At 48.7% G+C, this 13,681-nt stretch overlaps 1 protein-coding gene across 2 annotated transcripts in view; it reads left to right on the top strand.

Annotated features, from left to right (window-relative positions):
• The window catches only part of TAMM41 (TAM41 mitochondrial translocator assembly and maintenance homolog), a 52,442-nt gene extending 39,601 nt beyond the window's left edge, over positions 1–12,841 (top strand). Inside the window, exons 6-8 of one of the 2 annotated variants that reach the window (XM_019985031.2) lie at positions 1,504–1,609; positions 2,893–2,955; positions 12,705–12,841. In XM_019985031.2, the coding sequence (XP_019840590.1) occupies positions 1,504–1,609; positions 2,893–2,955; positions 12,705–12,781 (246 nt within the window). In that variant the 3' untranslated portion in view covers positions 12,782–12,841. Of the gene's footprint in view, positions 1–1,443; positions 1,610–2,892; positions 2,956–12,704 lie in introns of both variants that reach the window. The other variant, XM_019985030.2, reaches the window with a different exon arrangement.
• The last annotated feature ends 840 nt before the right edge of the window (positions 12,842–13,681 follow it).

Here is a 13,681-nt window from a genome sequence, read left to right as displayed (position 1 = left end):
AGCAGTGGCAAATGCTATTTTCTGATTCCTCATATTACTCAAGCCATTTTGGCATCTCTAAAATTCCTGGAAGTTTCATAGGTAAAGACTTAGAGAAATATAAGATCCTATTGACTAATCTCAATACTCGGCCCCAAAATATGAGTCTATAAACGTCATTTCTAGCATATTTTACAGGATATTCACATTTTTGGGTCATTTATCTAGTGAAAGATAAGTAGAGATTGAATCCTGTGAATTTAGGAAAATGTCAATGATTAATATGAAACATTTAGGTTAAAGAAACCCTTCACCTTAGTGGAGCCTCTAATTAATAGCATTTTATTCTTTTCTGCAAAGACTTTATAGATAAAACTCGAAAATCCAGATATTAGGCATGTACTCAATAAATATTTGTTTAATGAAAAAAATGGTAGAGTGTGTGAATTCTGATTATTAAGAAAGATGGTCATATCTGAGAAATCTGAATCTAAAATTGAATACATTAGTTTGTCTAATTTTGTTTCTTACTGTTCTCTTCAAGTTAAAACCTAAACACTTGTTAAAATAACACAGGACATTGTTACTGGGAGAATAATGTGATGAGCTGTTGAGGGCACTGACACTGCTTCTCACCTTAGCAGGCAGTCGGTGTTTATACGATTTTGGAAAAATTTAGTTCCATGAAGTAAAGTATATTAGACTAGGAGTTAGGGAAGCTGGGTGTGGACCCAGCTCTGTGGCTAAATTTTGATCCGAAGGTGTCCAAGTAAAGTCTAATGCATAGTTTTACATATGTTTTATTTCTGTGTTTGTCTTTAAACTTGATATATTTTAGAATACATTAGGATCAAAAACCATTGGTGTAACTTACTGTTGTTTAAGAAATAATGACAACTAAGATTTATTGGTACAGTTATTCATCCACTTATTCAGCCACTGTTTTTTCAGTACCTACTATGTGCCAGGGGATTAAAGGTGAATAAAGGTTGGTCTCTGTCATCAGTTTATTCCTACAGTTCAGACAGGAGACGCAAGTTTAGATCCTGCTCTCTGACTGGCTGTGTGATCCTGGCATGTTAATCTGTCCCTGTGTTTAAGATGAGTGTTTGATTTGCTGGGGTGTCAGCTTTACCTGAATCTTCACTTTCCTTAACTACTGGATTTAGGACAAATAGAAAAAATTTTTTAAACTGAGAGTCACAAATTGATTCTTGAAAGAAATTTCTCTTCTTAGGTACAAACAGAATATTCTAGGAAAAGGATTGGCTTGTTTGAAGGAGCTGAGACTCCTTAACATTCAGGCATTCAGTTTCAGAAAGGAGAGTCTCCTTAGCACACTGCCTAGTCTAGAACGTGAGTTCATACTCGCTTTGTGTGGTTTTAAGGAGAAGCCTTGTGTCTTTGAATATTTATAGCAATCAAAGTACTTCCATAGGCATCAACTTTTTTTTTCCCCCTTAGATCGATAAAAGCCCAGAAGGACAATTCACTCAGCTAATGACATTGCCCAAAACCTTACAGCAGCAAATAAATCATATTATGGACCCTCCTGGAAAAAACAGAGACGTGGAAGAGACTTTATTACAAGTTGCTCATGACCCCGACTGTGGCGACGTGGTGCGTCTAGGTATGTACATGAATCTGACAGGGAGGAGGTGCTGGCCGGGGGTAGCGGGAGGAGGGAGGCAAACTTCGTGGCTGAGACGGCTTCTTTCTTCTTTCTAGCCTAGAGATGGAGAGAGATTGCCTCTAGGAAGAAGAAAGCGCTGACAGTCTGGGGTTTTTCCCAGCCTAAATTCTCATTCATTTGAAGTAGGGTGCTGAAATTCCTTCTATTTTTAGATCCCTCAGTCCTAAATCACTTTAGAGAGGAAAACAATGATTCTTTTGGTCCAAGAGCATAACTTTTAGGAGTTATTGCAAAGACGTGGCTTTGTTCTCCATGGTGGTCTGAGGAAGGAGGAGACTGGTGATGTGTTTAATGCTCTTGCAACATCAAGAACACCACTCTCCTGGGCCCATGCCCCCTCGGTGTGTCTCATGTTGTATGCACTAGGTCCAGCACCCGAAATGTTTCACACATTATCCCCAGTATGTACCAAAATCCTCCCTAGGGTGAACCCCAAATCTGAGCCTGAGCTTCAGAGGTTCGCTGCCTTCTGAGGTGTTTGAGGTGTTACAGGTATTTACAGGTTCAGACAGTAAGGAGATCATTATGAATTGGCTCACCCTTCTCTGCTGAGCTTCCCCAGGGAGCAGCCGGGCCTGGCAGGATGCAGGTCACCATGGCGGTGCTGCGAGGCAAGGCTGCCCAGCGGGTAGAGCAGCGCGTGTGCTTAGGGCGTCGGGCGCCTCTCCTGAAGATACACGTGGAGGCCCGTCTCCAGTTGTTTTCTTCTTAGCGTGGTGCTGGCCATGGAGTGAGCTCTGCTGCCCTTCTGAGGGCCTGAAGGGCCCCTCACCATCCTCACTGAGGAGTGCTCTGCGTGGTTGCAGGATGAGCTGCCTCCGCAGAAACGTGTGGTGTTTGGTGTTTGTTTTTTCCCCCCAGTCTTCTCACATCTTGGAATTGAGAGCCAGCAGGCTTAAGCAGGTTTAAAGTGAAAAAATGACCTTCAAGGGTCACCTAACCCCCTCCTCCCTGCGGGTTGTAAGATGAGGCGGTCCAGACCCAGAGGGGGCGCTCATTTTCTTGGCTTCACACAGCTGGTCGGTGACACAGCTGGCAGCTCAGGTCTCCTGGCCGTCCGTCCTGATAACCCTTTTCCTTAGTCGCTCTGACACCAGGACAGAGATCGAGTTGCTGGTGTTATTGGATAGCTGGAATGAATATTTAGTTTCAAGTTTTTAAAGTGTTAAGATGACTAACATCTGGCCTTTTTGGCATCATTGCTGGTTTTTTTCTCACAGGGCTCGCCGCAATTGTGAGACCTTCCAGTATGAGACAGAGCACCAAAGGCATTTTCACTGCCGGTAAGAATTTTTAAAAATCCAAACTTAACATACCTGCTGGATTGAGCAGCCTCAGCGCTCCGGGTTAAAATGTAAAGCTTTATCTGTATCCTTCAAGTACTTGTCAGATGCTGGATTTTGCTGGTAATAACCTAGGACATGGCAGTAACATACAGAACGGCAGACGGTGCTGTAATCTGGGGGCCTGAGGTGCTGCTGGAAGGCTTGGCTGCCCAGGTACTCCGTATGTGCAGGGTTTCCCTGGAGGTGTTATATCTTTGAAAGTTACTCATGATATTGTTGCAAAAACAGCAGTACCTTGCCCTGCCCCCCTGCTGTTCCTCTCCAAAGACAACCCCAGCTGACTCTCCTGCCGGTTTATTTATGTTTTCACTGCTGGTTCTCTGGATAATAAGCTGGTATTGCTGCTTCTCCTTTTTAATTTTAGCCAGCATCTATGAATTCAGCTACCCCACCACATACACACACACAGAGACACACACACACAGACACACATACACGTCCGTACATCAGTACGTCCGTCCATCCATCCATCCCTCCATCCCTCTCTCTGTGCTCAATGGTTGTGTCATAGCTTTGACGAAGTCTTCTTGTTTCCGTTGTCTGGCTGTGTTACTGTGATTCATCGCTGAGCCACCTGATACACTTTTCCTTCCCTGCACACCTTTCTTTTCCCATGGAGTTGTCATCACCTGTCTCATGGGAGAGACCCTTGTGTCTCACGTCTCTGATTCTCGTGGTGCACAGCCTCACTTTGGTGAAGCACACCGTCCAGGCACTTTCTGGGAGGGGTGCCAGGGAGGCAGATTTGGAGCCCGTGTGTGGCCAGGTCTGTCTTTAGTCACCCTCCCAGCTGACTGACTGAGACTTAGGCTGGTGGTGATTGGAAGTAACTGTCCTTTAGAATTCTGGTGTCATTGCTCTGGTTATCTTCTCACTTCTCTGATTGCTGTTGAGGTCCAAAGCCATTCTGATTCTTAATCCTTTGTGTATGCTCCTTCTGGAAGCCTTTTAGGTCTTTTTCCTTAAGGGCTCTGAGGTTTCTCAGTGGTATATTTTGATGTGAGTCTGTTTTTATCTGTTATACTGGACACTCCTTGCCCAGTTTGGAAACTCAGAGTATGAGGATATAGGAAAAATGTATTCTTTCTTCCCATCTGTTTTCTCTCTTCTCTTGCTGGAACTCCTTTTACTCAAATATTGGACCTCTGAGACGAGTCCTTTGGGTTTTTTCTTTTTTTTTTTTATCTCTTTGTTCTTTTGCTTTGCTTTCTTGACTATAGTTTCCAGCTTTTCTATTGTTGTTTTATTTTTGCTATTTTAATTTCTAGCATCTCTACTTTTTTTGTTCTCAGAATATTCTTTTTTTTGAAATTTGAAACATCCTGTTCTTGCTTTATGGGCTTAAGCATTTGAACGTATCTTTGGATACTGTCAGATTGCCAAAGTGGGTTACCAGTTAACCTTGACCCTGTGGTAAATGAGTTTTTCCCTTTCCCCATCCTTGCTACCATTTGTGTTGTCAGATGCCAGACTTTTCTCACTCAGTCTCTCTTTATCAGCCGTCCACCTAGCGTCCCTCAGGTGCTCACCACGCAGGATACTACAAGGTGAACACGACACCATCCTGCCTTCAGGGGCTTCACCCTCTAGAAAAGGAGACAGGCACAGACATAGGGGCTCGCAGTGCAGGGGATAAACGCACAGAGGGAACCTGCAGAAGGGCGTGATCGTCCAGCCTGATTCTCACCCCTGGGTGGAGACTGCCAGGCGACTGCACCGTCACGCCTCCTCATGCCTCACCCCAGCAGCCTGGGGACACAGCCAGGCTTCATCCTCCTGAACCTTCAGGAGGTTCAGCCCATCAGCAGAAGTTTAGTTTCTCAGGTGCCAGATCCACTCGGCTGAAGACTTTCCTGCCACGCAGGGGTGCATGGCTTTGTGTTTCCAGTTAAAATATTTAATCTGCTTTCTTGCTGATTTATCCTGGCCAGGCTGAAGTTGAGTTGCTTTCTTTTGTGTGGGTGGCTCAGGCTGTCACTCTGTGTTTTGCATGATTGCAGCTCCCTCACTGTGGTCCTCCTTGGGTGAGGCTGGACGCTTTGGCTCTTTATTTATGGCTTCCTATGCTATAAGGAGCTACTGGATTTATTCTTTTTTTAGTCATGATAATGATGGTGTTATGGGGTTAAACAATCATTTTCCTTGGGAATACATACTAAGGGACTTGCCTGGTGGTCCAGTGGCTGAGACTCTGTGCTCCCAATGCCAGAGGCCCAGGTTCACGTCTTAGGGAACTAGATCCCATGTGTTGCAACTGAAAATTCTGCATGCCACAACTAAGACTCCTGTGCAGCCAAATAAATAAATCTTTCTTAAGAAACACATACTAAAAGATTTGCAGATGAAATGACAATGTCTGAGATTTGCTTCAGAAGAAAAACGTTTGGGCTGAGTCCCATTGCTGTCCACCTGAAACTCTCACAACCTTGTTAATCGGCTGTGCTCAACTATAAGATGAAAAGGTGAAAGAAGGAAAGAAGACACGTTGGAAGGAAGTGCATATGGGTGGGGTGGTAACTCAAGATTGGCCATGAGTTGATACGTTGTTGAAGTTAGGTAAAGATACGTGCAAGCATATTATGCTGTCTTGAATTTATCTCGAATAAAAGGTTTTTAAAAATCCATCCTCATCATCTCTTGACCCTTCAGCCTGAAATGACTCTTGAGTCCTCTTTCCGCTTGTTCTTCCTGGTCGCCAGCAGAGGGCAGTAGGTATCCCCTCACGGCTCCCGAAGCCCAGATTGCCGCTGGCTGAGTGCTCAGCTGCTCCCCGACAACTCCCCGGGTCGCGGCTTGCCTGCCTCTGCCTCTGAAGGCGCCTGCTTGGGTTGTGGAACCCGAGTGACAGGATGTCTGCAGCCTGCACTGGGCTGCAGGCCCTGTGAGACGTGGTGTGCGTTCCTTCATGCCCTCCAGGTTTGCACCCCGGGCCCTGCTCCTCTGCTTTATGGTGGTGGAGGGCCGCGCTGGAGGCGGCCCAGGCCAGGGGCAGGGGTTTGTGAGCCCCAGAGACTTGGGTTCAAATCCCAGCTTAACTGCTGTGACTTGGGTAAGTTGCCTACTTTTTCTGAGTTTTCATTTCATAGGGACAATTCTTGTCTCACTGGGTTGTGAAAACTCTACCTTAGGACATATAAAAGTGTCTGGCACGGCTCCTGGTCTTTCCGCTTTGGTCTCATTACCAAGAAGTTCCCTGACCTCTCTTTAGAACCTGCCCCCTTGCACTGTCACGTTCAGCTAGCATTCACTCCTTCCCAGGTCCTCAGTTGGACCAAACTAGCAGCCTTAGGCCCTGGGTGGCTGATTTGCTCTTTCCCTGTCCTCTGACTTCACAGCAAGCTGCAGGACCCCAGCCCCTGCGTGCCGCTCTTAGAAGTCCTCCTGCTGTCATCGTCACGGCTGTCATTCCACCCGGCTTTTCTGGGTCCCTCTTCCAGAATGCTCCAGAGTCCTGCCTCTGTGCAGTCTTCAGCCAGCGAACGTGTCACCTGCCGGGCCAGGAGACCCCAGCGTACTTGGCTGCGCTTTTCCTCCTTTGTAGCCATTACCACTCCTCCCCTCTGCAAGTAAGAAGGCAGGGTCTCCCTAGCTCGTGAAGAACTTCTGTATTCCGGTACTGTTAAGGTCAAGGAGAGCTAAGCTAAGGTTGCATTCAGAAGACTGGCTTGAAGTTGTGGTTCATGCCTTTGCTCTGTAACCTTGGGATGGTAACCAGCCTTTCTTTCTTCTTTGAAATGGAGAGGATGCTAATAACGCAGCTCTCGGTGTGTTCTGGGATCGCCCAGTATGTCCTTTATAAAGCACTCGTAGGTGCTGGATAGACTCGAGTGAGTCTGGATCTGAGTATCGCTCTCTTGCTCAACAAAGTGGAAGCCAGGTGTCCATGGCAGCGGGGAGGGCGCCCTTCCCGGGGGTGGTGACGGGTGGCGCGGCACATGTCCCGAGTGGTCTGGCCCTCTGTGTTACTCGTTCTCTGAGATTCCCCTACCATCAGATGCCTCCACGCTCCAGGGTGAGCACAGAACTCCTTACAAAACCAAACACTCTCTTTCCCTTTAGCCTGGGAGTTGGTTACAGGAGAAGTAACGCCGACTTCTTAGACTGTGCTGTTAGTGGAGTGGCCCGATTCTCGTCAGGGTCTCAGGGCAACAGCTCAGGTGAGTGGACACTGTTGAGTTCCCCGCTCCTGGCCTGCTCCTCCCTTCACCGCAGCAACAGATGGTATTGCAACTCAACCTGCTAACAGAGCTGCAGCTGCTCATGTTTATAATCTGAGTGGAGGGAGGTGGAACTGTTTGGGCTGGAGTTGGGGGCTTGGAGAGAAATGGGTCTGGGGTTAGTAGATTTGACTGAGAAGCAAGCAGGAGCCAGACAGGGGAAAGCCCTTAAAAATCTAAAAGGGAATCCAGAGTTTCAGTGAGGGCGGAGGGAAGCCCCCTGGAGGATCGTCGGAAGACTGCTGCCGCAGGAGACTGGCGAGCAGCTCGGAGGGATGTGCCGCTGTTGCTTGGGAAAGCGGTCAGCCCACCACGGCCAGCCTGGCGAGGAGGCAGGCCTTGACCCAGGGCTGTGGGGAGAGGCAGAAACAGGCAGGGCTTAGACGGCGCCGAGAGGGGCCCGGCTCCCAGGCTCATAACTCAGGAAGTGGGAGATGGTGATGCCCTTCCTGGAGGTGAGGGAACACAGGAGAGCATGGCAAGTTTAATTTTCGAAATCTCTTGCTTTATTTTTCCCCCCGTCTGATTTTCTGGTCTATCAGAACTAATTTGGTGGTCAAATACCTACTTAACCTCTGTAGCTTCAAAAGATTCAGCTTTCACCAAAACAGGTTCAGTCTTGTTCCTAAAGAGACTCCACACGCCTCACATCTGTCCTCACATTTCCTGAATGTGATGGAAGGGCCACTGACTCTGCTCTCCTTCTCATGTCTTATGACTAGGCATTTTATTCCCGTTTTTTGGTACATCCATATTTCAGTAATACAAACTTATTATTTCAATAAAAAGAATAAGAATGAAGGTTCTTCTGGTGATGTATTTATCATTTAAACCTGAACGTTTTAAAAATAAAAGCACCTCAGAAGAGATTTTTTTTTTTTTTGTAGATGTAGGTGACTGTGTTTGGAAATTAATTGCAAGAATGTTGAGGGCTTATTGATTTTCTCTCCTGTAGATCTGAAATGCAGAATTATAGGAAGGTGGACCCCTCTCAACCTGGTCTCATCTCTGCCTCTCATTGTTTCCTGGAGAAGTTTGTTTGTTGCTGAACTTGTGAGTTTAAGGTCGCGTAGGAAATTCATAGTCTTACGCGTGTAGTGATTTTGCTGTAGGTCACATGAAACGGGCTGGAGGTCAACAGAAGGAAAACCTGAGGAGCCATATGTTGGGGTAGATTTCCGGTGGCTTTCAAAACTACATCCTGACTTTGGATCCTCATCCGAGTTTATTATGCCCAGCTTTAGGTGAATAAGGAGCTGCCTGATTTAGAGGAGCTGATTGAGGAGACCTGCACCTCTGTCCCCTGGGGAGGGAGCAGAGTCCAGGTGCTTCCAGGTGCTTCCAGTTTGGGGCTGTTTCAAGGAGTCCTGCTCGTCATGTCTTGGTGCCTGTCTTTGGGTGAGCAAAGGTGTGCCTTTCTGTTAGCTCTCTTCTTCAGATCAGATCAGTCGCTCAGTCGTGTCCGATTCTTTGCGACCCCAGCACGCCAGGCCTCCCTGTCCATCACCAACTCCCAGAGTTCACTGAGACTCACGTCCATCGAGTCAGTGATGCCATCCAGCCATCTCATCCTCTGTTGTCCCCTTCTCCTCCTGCCCCCAATCCCTCCCAGCATCAGGGTCTTTTCCAATGAGTCAACTCTTCGCATGAGGTGGCCAAAGTATTGGAGTTTCAGCTTTAGCATCATTCCTTCCAAAGAAATCCCAGGGCTGATCTCCTTCAGAATGGACTGGTTGGATCTCCTTGCAGTCCAAGGGACTCTCAAGAGTCTTCTCCAACACCACAGTTCAAAAGCATCAATTCTTTGGCGCTCAGCCTTCTTCACAGTCCAACTCTCACATCCATACATGACCACAGGAAAAACCATAGCCTTGACTAGATGAACCTTTGTTGGCAAAGTAATGTCTCTGCCTTTGAATATGCTCTCTAGGTTGGTCATAACTTTCCTTCCAAGGAGTAAGCGTCTTTTAATTTCATGGCCGCAGTCACCATGTGTAGTGATTTTGGAGCCCAGAAAAATAAAGTCTGACACTGTTTCCACTGTTTCCCCATCTATTTCCCATGAAGTGATGGGACTGGATGCCATGATCTTCGTTTTCTGAATGTTGAGCTTTAAGCCAACTTTTTCACTCTCCACTTTCACTTTCATCAAGAGGCCTTTGAGTTCCTCTTCACTTTATGCCATAAGGGTGGTGTCATCTGCATATCTGAGGTTATTGATATTTCTCCCGGCAATCTTGATTCCAGCTTGTGTTTCTTCCAGTCCAACGTTTCTCATGATGTACTCTGCATATAAGTTAAATAAACAGGGTGACAATATACAGCCTTGACGAACTCCTTTTCCTATTTGGAACCAGTCTGTGTTCCATGTCCAGTTCTAACTGTTGCTTCCTGACCTGCATACAAATTTCTCAAGAGGCATATCAGGTGGTCTGATCCCATTTCTTTCAGAATTTTCCACAGTTTATTGTGATCCACACAGTCAAAGGCTTTGGCATAGTCAATAAAGCAGAAATAGATGTTTTTCTGGAACTCTCTTGCTTTTTCCATGATCCAGCGGATGTTGGCAATTTGATCTCTGGTTCCTCTGCCTTTTCTAAAACCAGCTTGAACATCAGGAAGTTCACGGTTCACATATTGCTGAAGCCTGGCTTGGAGACTTTTGAGCATTACTGTACTAGCGTGTGAGATGAGTGCAATTGTGCGGTAGTTTGAGCATTCTTTGGCATAGCCTTTCTTTGGGATTGGAATGAACACTGCCCTTTTCCAGTCCTGTGGCCACCGCTGAGTTTTCCAAATTTGCTGGCATATTGAGTGCAGCACTTTCACAGCATCATCTTTCAGGATTTGGAATAGCTCATCTGGAATTCCATCACCTCCACTAGCTTTGTTCGTAGTGATGCTTTCTAAGGCCCACTTGATTCTCTTCTTAGGGGTGGAATTGAAAAAATGAAAAGTGCTAGTCGCTCAGTCATGTCTGACTCTTGGCGGCCCTGTGGACTGTAGCCCGCCAGGCTCCTCTGTCGACAGGATTCTCCAGGCAAGAATACTGGAGTGGGTTGCTGTTTCCTTTTCCAGAGGGTCTTCCTGACCTAGGGATCGAACCCAGATGTCCTGCATTGCAGGCAGATTCTTCACCATGTGAGCCACCAGAAGTGGCATTACTGGGTCATAAAGCGTGAAGCTGTCCAGCAGTGGTGGATGCTGGCTGACCAGTGTCCCGGTGGCCCTCCCGGCCGCAGAGTCCTGCTGCAGAGCCCCTGGGACCAGGCTTGGTAGTGTATCCTGTTGATGCTCGGGCCTCTGGGAGGCGAGTGGATGGGTCGTATTGGAGTTTTCACTTATACTTTCCTGATGACCAGGAAGTCTGGGTGTTTGTTCACACGCTTACATGGATGTCCTCTTCTGTGAAGTGTCTGTTCTGCTTTTGCACATTTTTCTGTTGAGTTGTCTGCCTTTCCTTCTCTGCACTGAGTTCCCTGCATAGTCTGGGTACAGGTCCTTCCCTGGACACGTGGAATGCTAAACTGGCCCACTCGGGGGCCTGTCGTCTCACTGTCTCACTGGTGTCCTTTGATGAGCAGTCCTTAACCTTACTCAGTCCAGTTTTTCGGTTTTGTCCTTTAAGGTTGGCAGGCTTTCGTGTCTTCTTTAGGAAATGTTGCCCTTCCAGGTTCATGAAGTTTAGTCCCTCGCTTTGGTTGCAATTGGAATATTAAGGTGAAAAAGATCCCTCACTCTGATCTCTTGGATCTTAACCATCTGCACAATATGGCTCCCTGGGAGAATCTGACTAAAACTCCAGACCTACAAAAACACTAAAACGCATGTCTGCAGAGACACGCATACAGAGACACCTCCCTGTGACTTGAGAGAGTTCTCAGACTGGCCTCGAAGCCTGTCTGTGGGCACCTCGCTGGAGAACCCCCGTAGTCCAGCCCGTCACTTGGCAGACCAAGAAGTCGACCCCCGGAGATGGGGAGTTGCCATGCCCAGCTGGGACTAGCACCCCGTTCTCCTCACTCCCATTGCAGGGCTCTTTCCAGCCATTACCTGAGAACGTCTCTGGCAGAACCGTAGAAGGGAGAGACTTTGTAATTAAGGGGGGGTTCTCTCCACTGGCAGCAGACAGTGGCTTCCTGGTGGCGCTCGTGAGCGGTGGTATGCTCACCTTAGTTAGGTGTTAGGCTCCCGGGAGTCTGCGCGCAAGGCTGGCGAAGCTGAGCTGGGACCCTCGTGTCGACATCTCCTTGTCCAACCGTGTCTCAGGTACTGCCTTGAGCCTGTGTGCAGCTGCAGGGCTGTCTTGATCTGCTCTGGCTGGAATTCTAAACCACCTTACACAATGTGTTTCCTGTCCTGGCACTCTAGTGGGTGAGGTTTACCAGAGCGTTTGCTCCAGGGAGAAAGAGGTGGAGGCGGGGAAAGGGGCTGCGTGTTTCTTGACGAGGCTGGTGTTCTGCAGTTGTCGTTCAGTGCACAAGCAAGGCCAGGGTTTCTAGAAGCGTTCGCTAATGATTTTACTGGTACCCTGCCTTTTTACCTGCCTGCAGTCGCCTTGTAAAAGATCCTGAGTGCACTCAACTGCCTCCAGGTAACATGGCCGGGTGTTTTCTAGAGTGCTCACACCCCAGGGCGCGGAGTCTGGGAAACCGGTCTTGTGACCTCGTCAGCAGTGCCCACGCGGCGTGTCACACCTGCCACACACACCCCGGTCTGGATCTCAGGGTGAGAAAGACCGTTGGGATCTCTGAGCCATGCCCTGAAATACAGACTGCATGATCTCACTGTCTGCAGATAGGCTCCTATGAGGGCTGACGGGCAAGAGTGCCCGCGTGGTCTGCCACAAACCCCAGAGTGCCTTCCTCCCATTTCCTCAGGCACTTGTGACTCCGTAGCTGGGGGCAGACGGCCGATCGAGGTGCATCTGCACCATCACGGCAAGTGTTTGCTGAGCACCTGCCCTGTGCTGGGGCCACACTAGGCGATGGGGACACGGGGGTGAACAGGACAGGGCCCTGTCCTCCGGGAGCTCCAGGGCTGGGCAGAAGGATAGGTGAGCGCCGCACAGTGTGACGAGTGCCTCGCTGGGCGTCAGCACAGGTGCCGTGAGACCAGGAGGAGCAGCGTCTCAATTGCTGGGGAGTCGGGCCTGCGGACCCAGCATCTCCAGGCAGAGGGTGATGGGAACGTGATGCTAAACTCAAAGGCTGCAACACGTGCTTCACTGAAAGGACTCCCTCAGCCCCGAGCTCGGGCACCTGTGCATCTGCATTTCTGCTTCAGCAGATGTCGAAATCAGTCTTTTCTCTCCAGTCAAGGCAGTCCCTGGGGTCTCCTAGACCCCTCAGTCAGCACCGCTGGGCTCCACTCCAAAGACAAGCCTCCGGTCCCAACGTCGTGGCGCCTCCAGTGAGCATCCACTCAGTGAGCCTCGATGTTCTCACTCTCTCTTCTTTTCTCTTTTAGGTCTGAAGAAATCAGTGGTTTATAGTTCACTCAAACTGCATAAAATGTGGAAAGGATGGGTGAGAAAAACGTCCTGACTTTGGCTTGCTTTTATCTATTTTATGTTTAGTTGAATAAAATGGTCCTTTTTGACAGAACGGTGTCTGTTACTTTGACCTGTTGCTTGAATTTGAAGATGTCTCGGTTTGCAGGATGCGACTTCCTTGATTTTGTAAATGTATGTGCTGCGTGTTTATCCAGGGGGACCCAGTGCATTTGAGGACTTAGCATGAGAAGAGTCTCTGTACATGCAGTGCCTCTGGGCCCTGCTGTCCTGAGAGCTTCAGCCGCGGTCTGTTCAGTCTGTGAGGCTCGGAGGCCTGAGAGGTGGTGCATGTGCTGCGGACCAGCGGCCCCTCGTCAGGGCGGGAGGTTTGGCTCTGTCTGCCTCGGCTCCATCTCGCCCACTCAGTTTTCTCTGGTGAGAGTCCCCATCAGCATCTTCCTGGATCCGGGTGTCTTCCATTTCTCCTGATTTTCCACGAGGGTGCGTGGAGGTGACTCGAGTGAGGAGCCTGCAACAGACCTGTGCAGAGCTTTCCCCGTGTAACGGGAGTGTTTGGGGAGGAGGAAACAACACAGGACTCATTAGGTCAGAGAACTGGGAAGTCAGAGGCTGGTGGGTGTCAGTGTCAGTTTGAATCAGCACATTAACAGACCAGTTTCCGGCCTCTCCCTGCCCTTTGCCGTGTTGACATCACACGAAGGCCAACTCCCGAGCCTCTTAACTCAGACCACTGACAACAGCCTCAAAGGCTGTGTGTGCCCCCGTCCAGGTTTGGGGAGATGGTGTGGGGGGTTCCCTTCAGAAGCCCTCTTACAAAAGCAGGAAACTCCAGCAAGCCTCTGTCTGGGCTCCTGGGCCCTAATGGTAACCTTCTGGTCCCTGTGCCTGTAACGAGGGGGAGCCAGGTTGAAGTGGGAGCCTGAGCTCGTGC

The sequence above is a fragment of the Bos indicus genome, chromosome 22, assembly GCF_029378745.1.
Source record: "Bos indicus isolate NIAB-ARS_2022 breed Sahiwal x Tharparkar chromosome 22, NIAB-ARS_B.indTharparkar_mat_pri_1.0, whole genome shotgun sequence".
NCBI lineage: Eukaryota > Metazoa > Chordata > Mammalia > Artiodactyla > Bovidae > Bos > Bos indicus.
The sequence above is the reverse complement of the archived record's forward strand: the minus strand, read 5'-3'. Positions and strand labels throughout refer to the sequence as shown.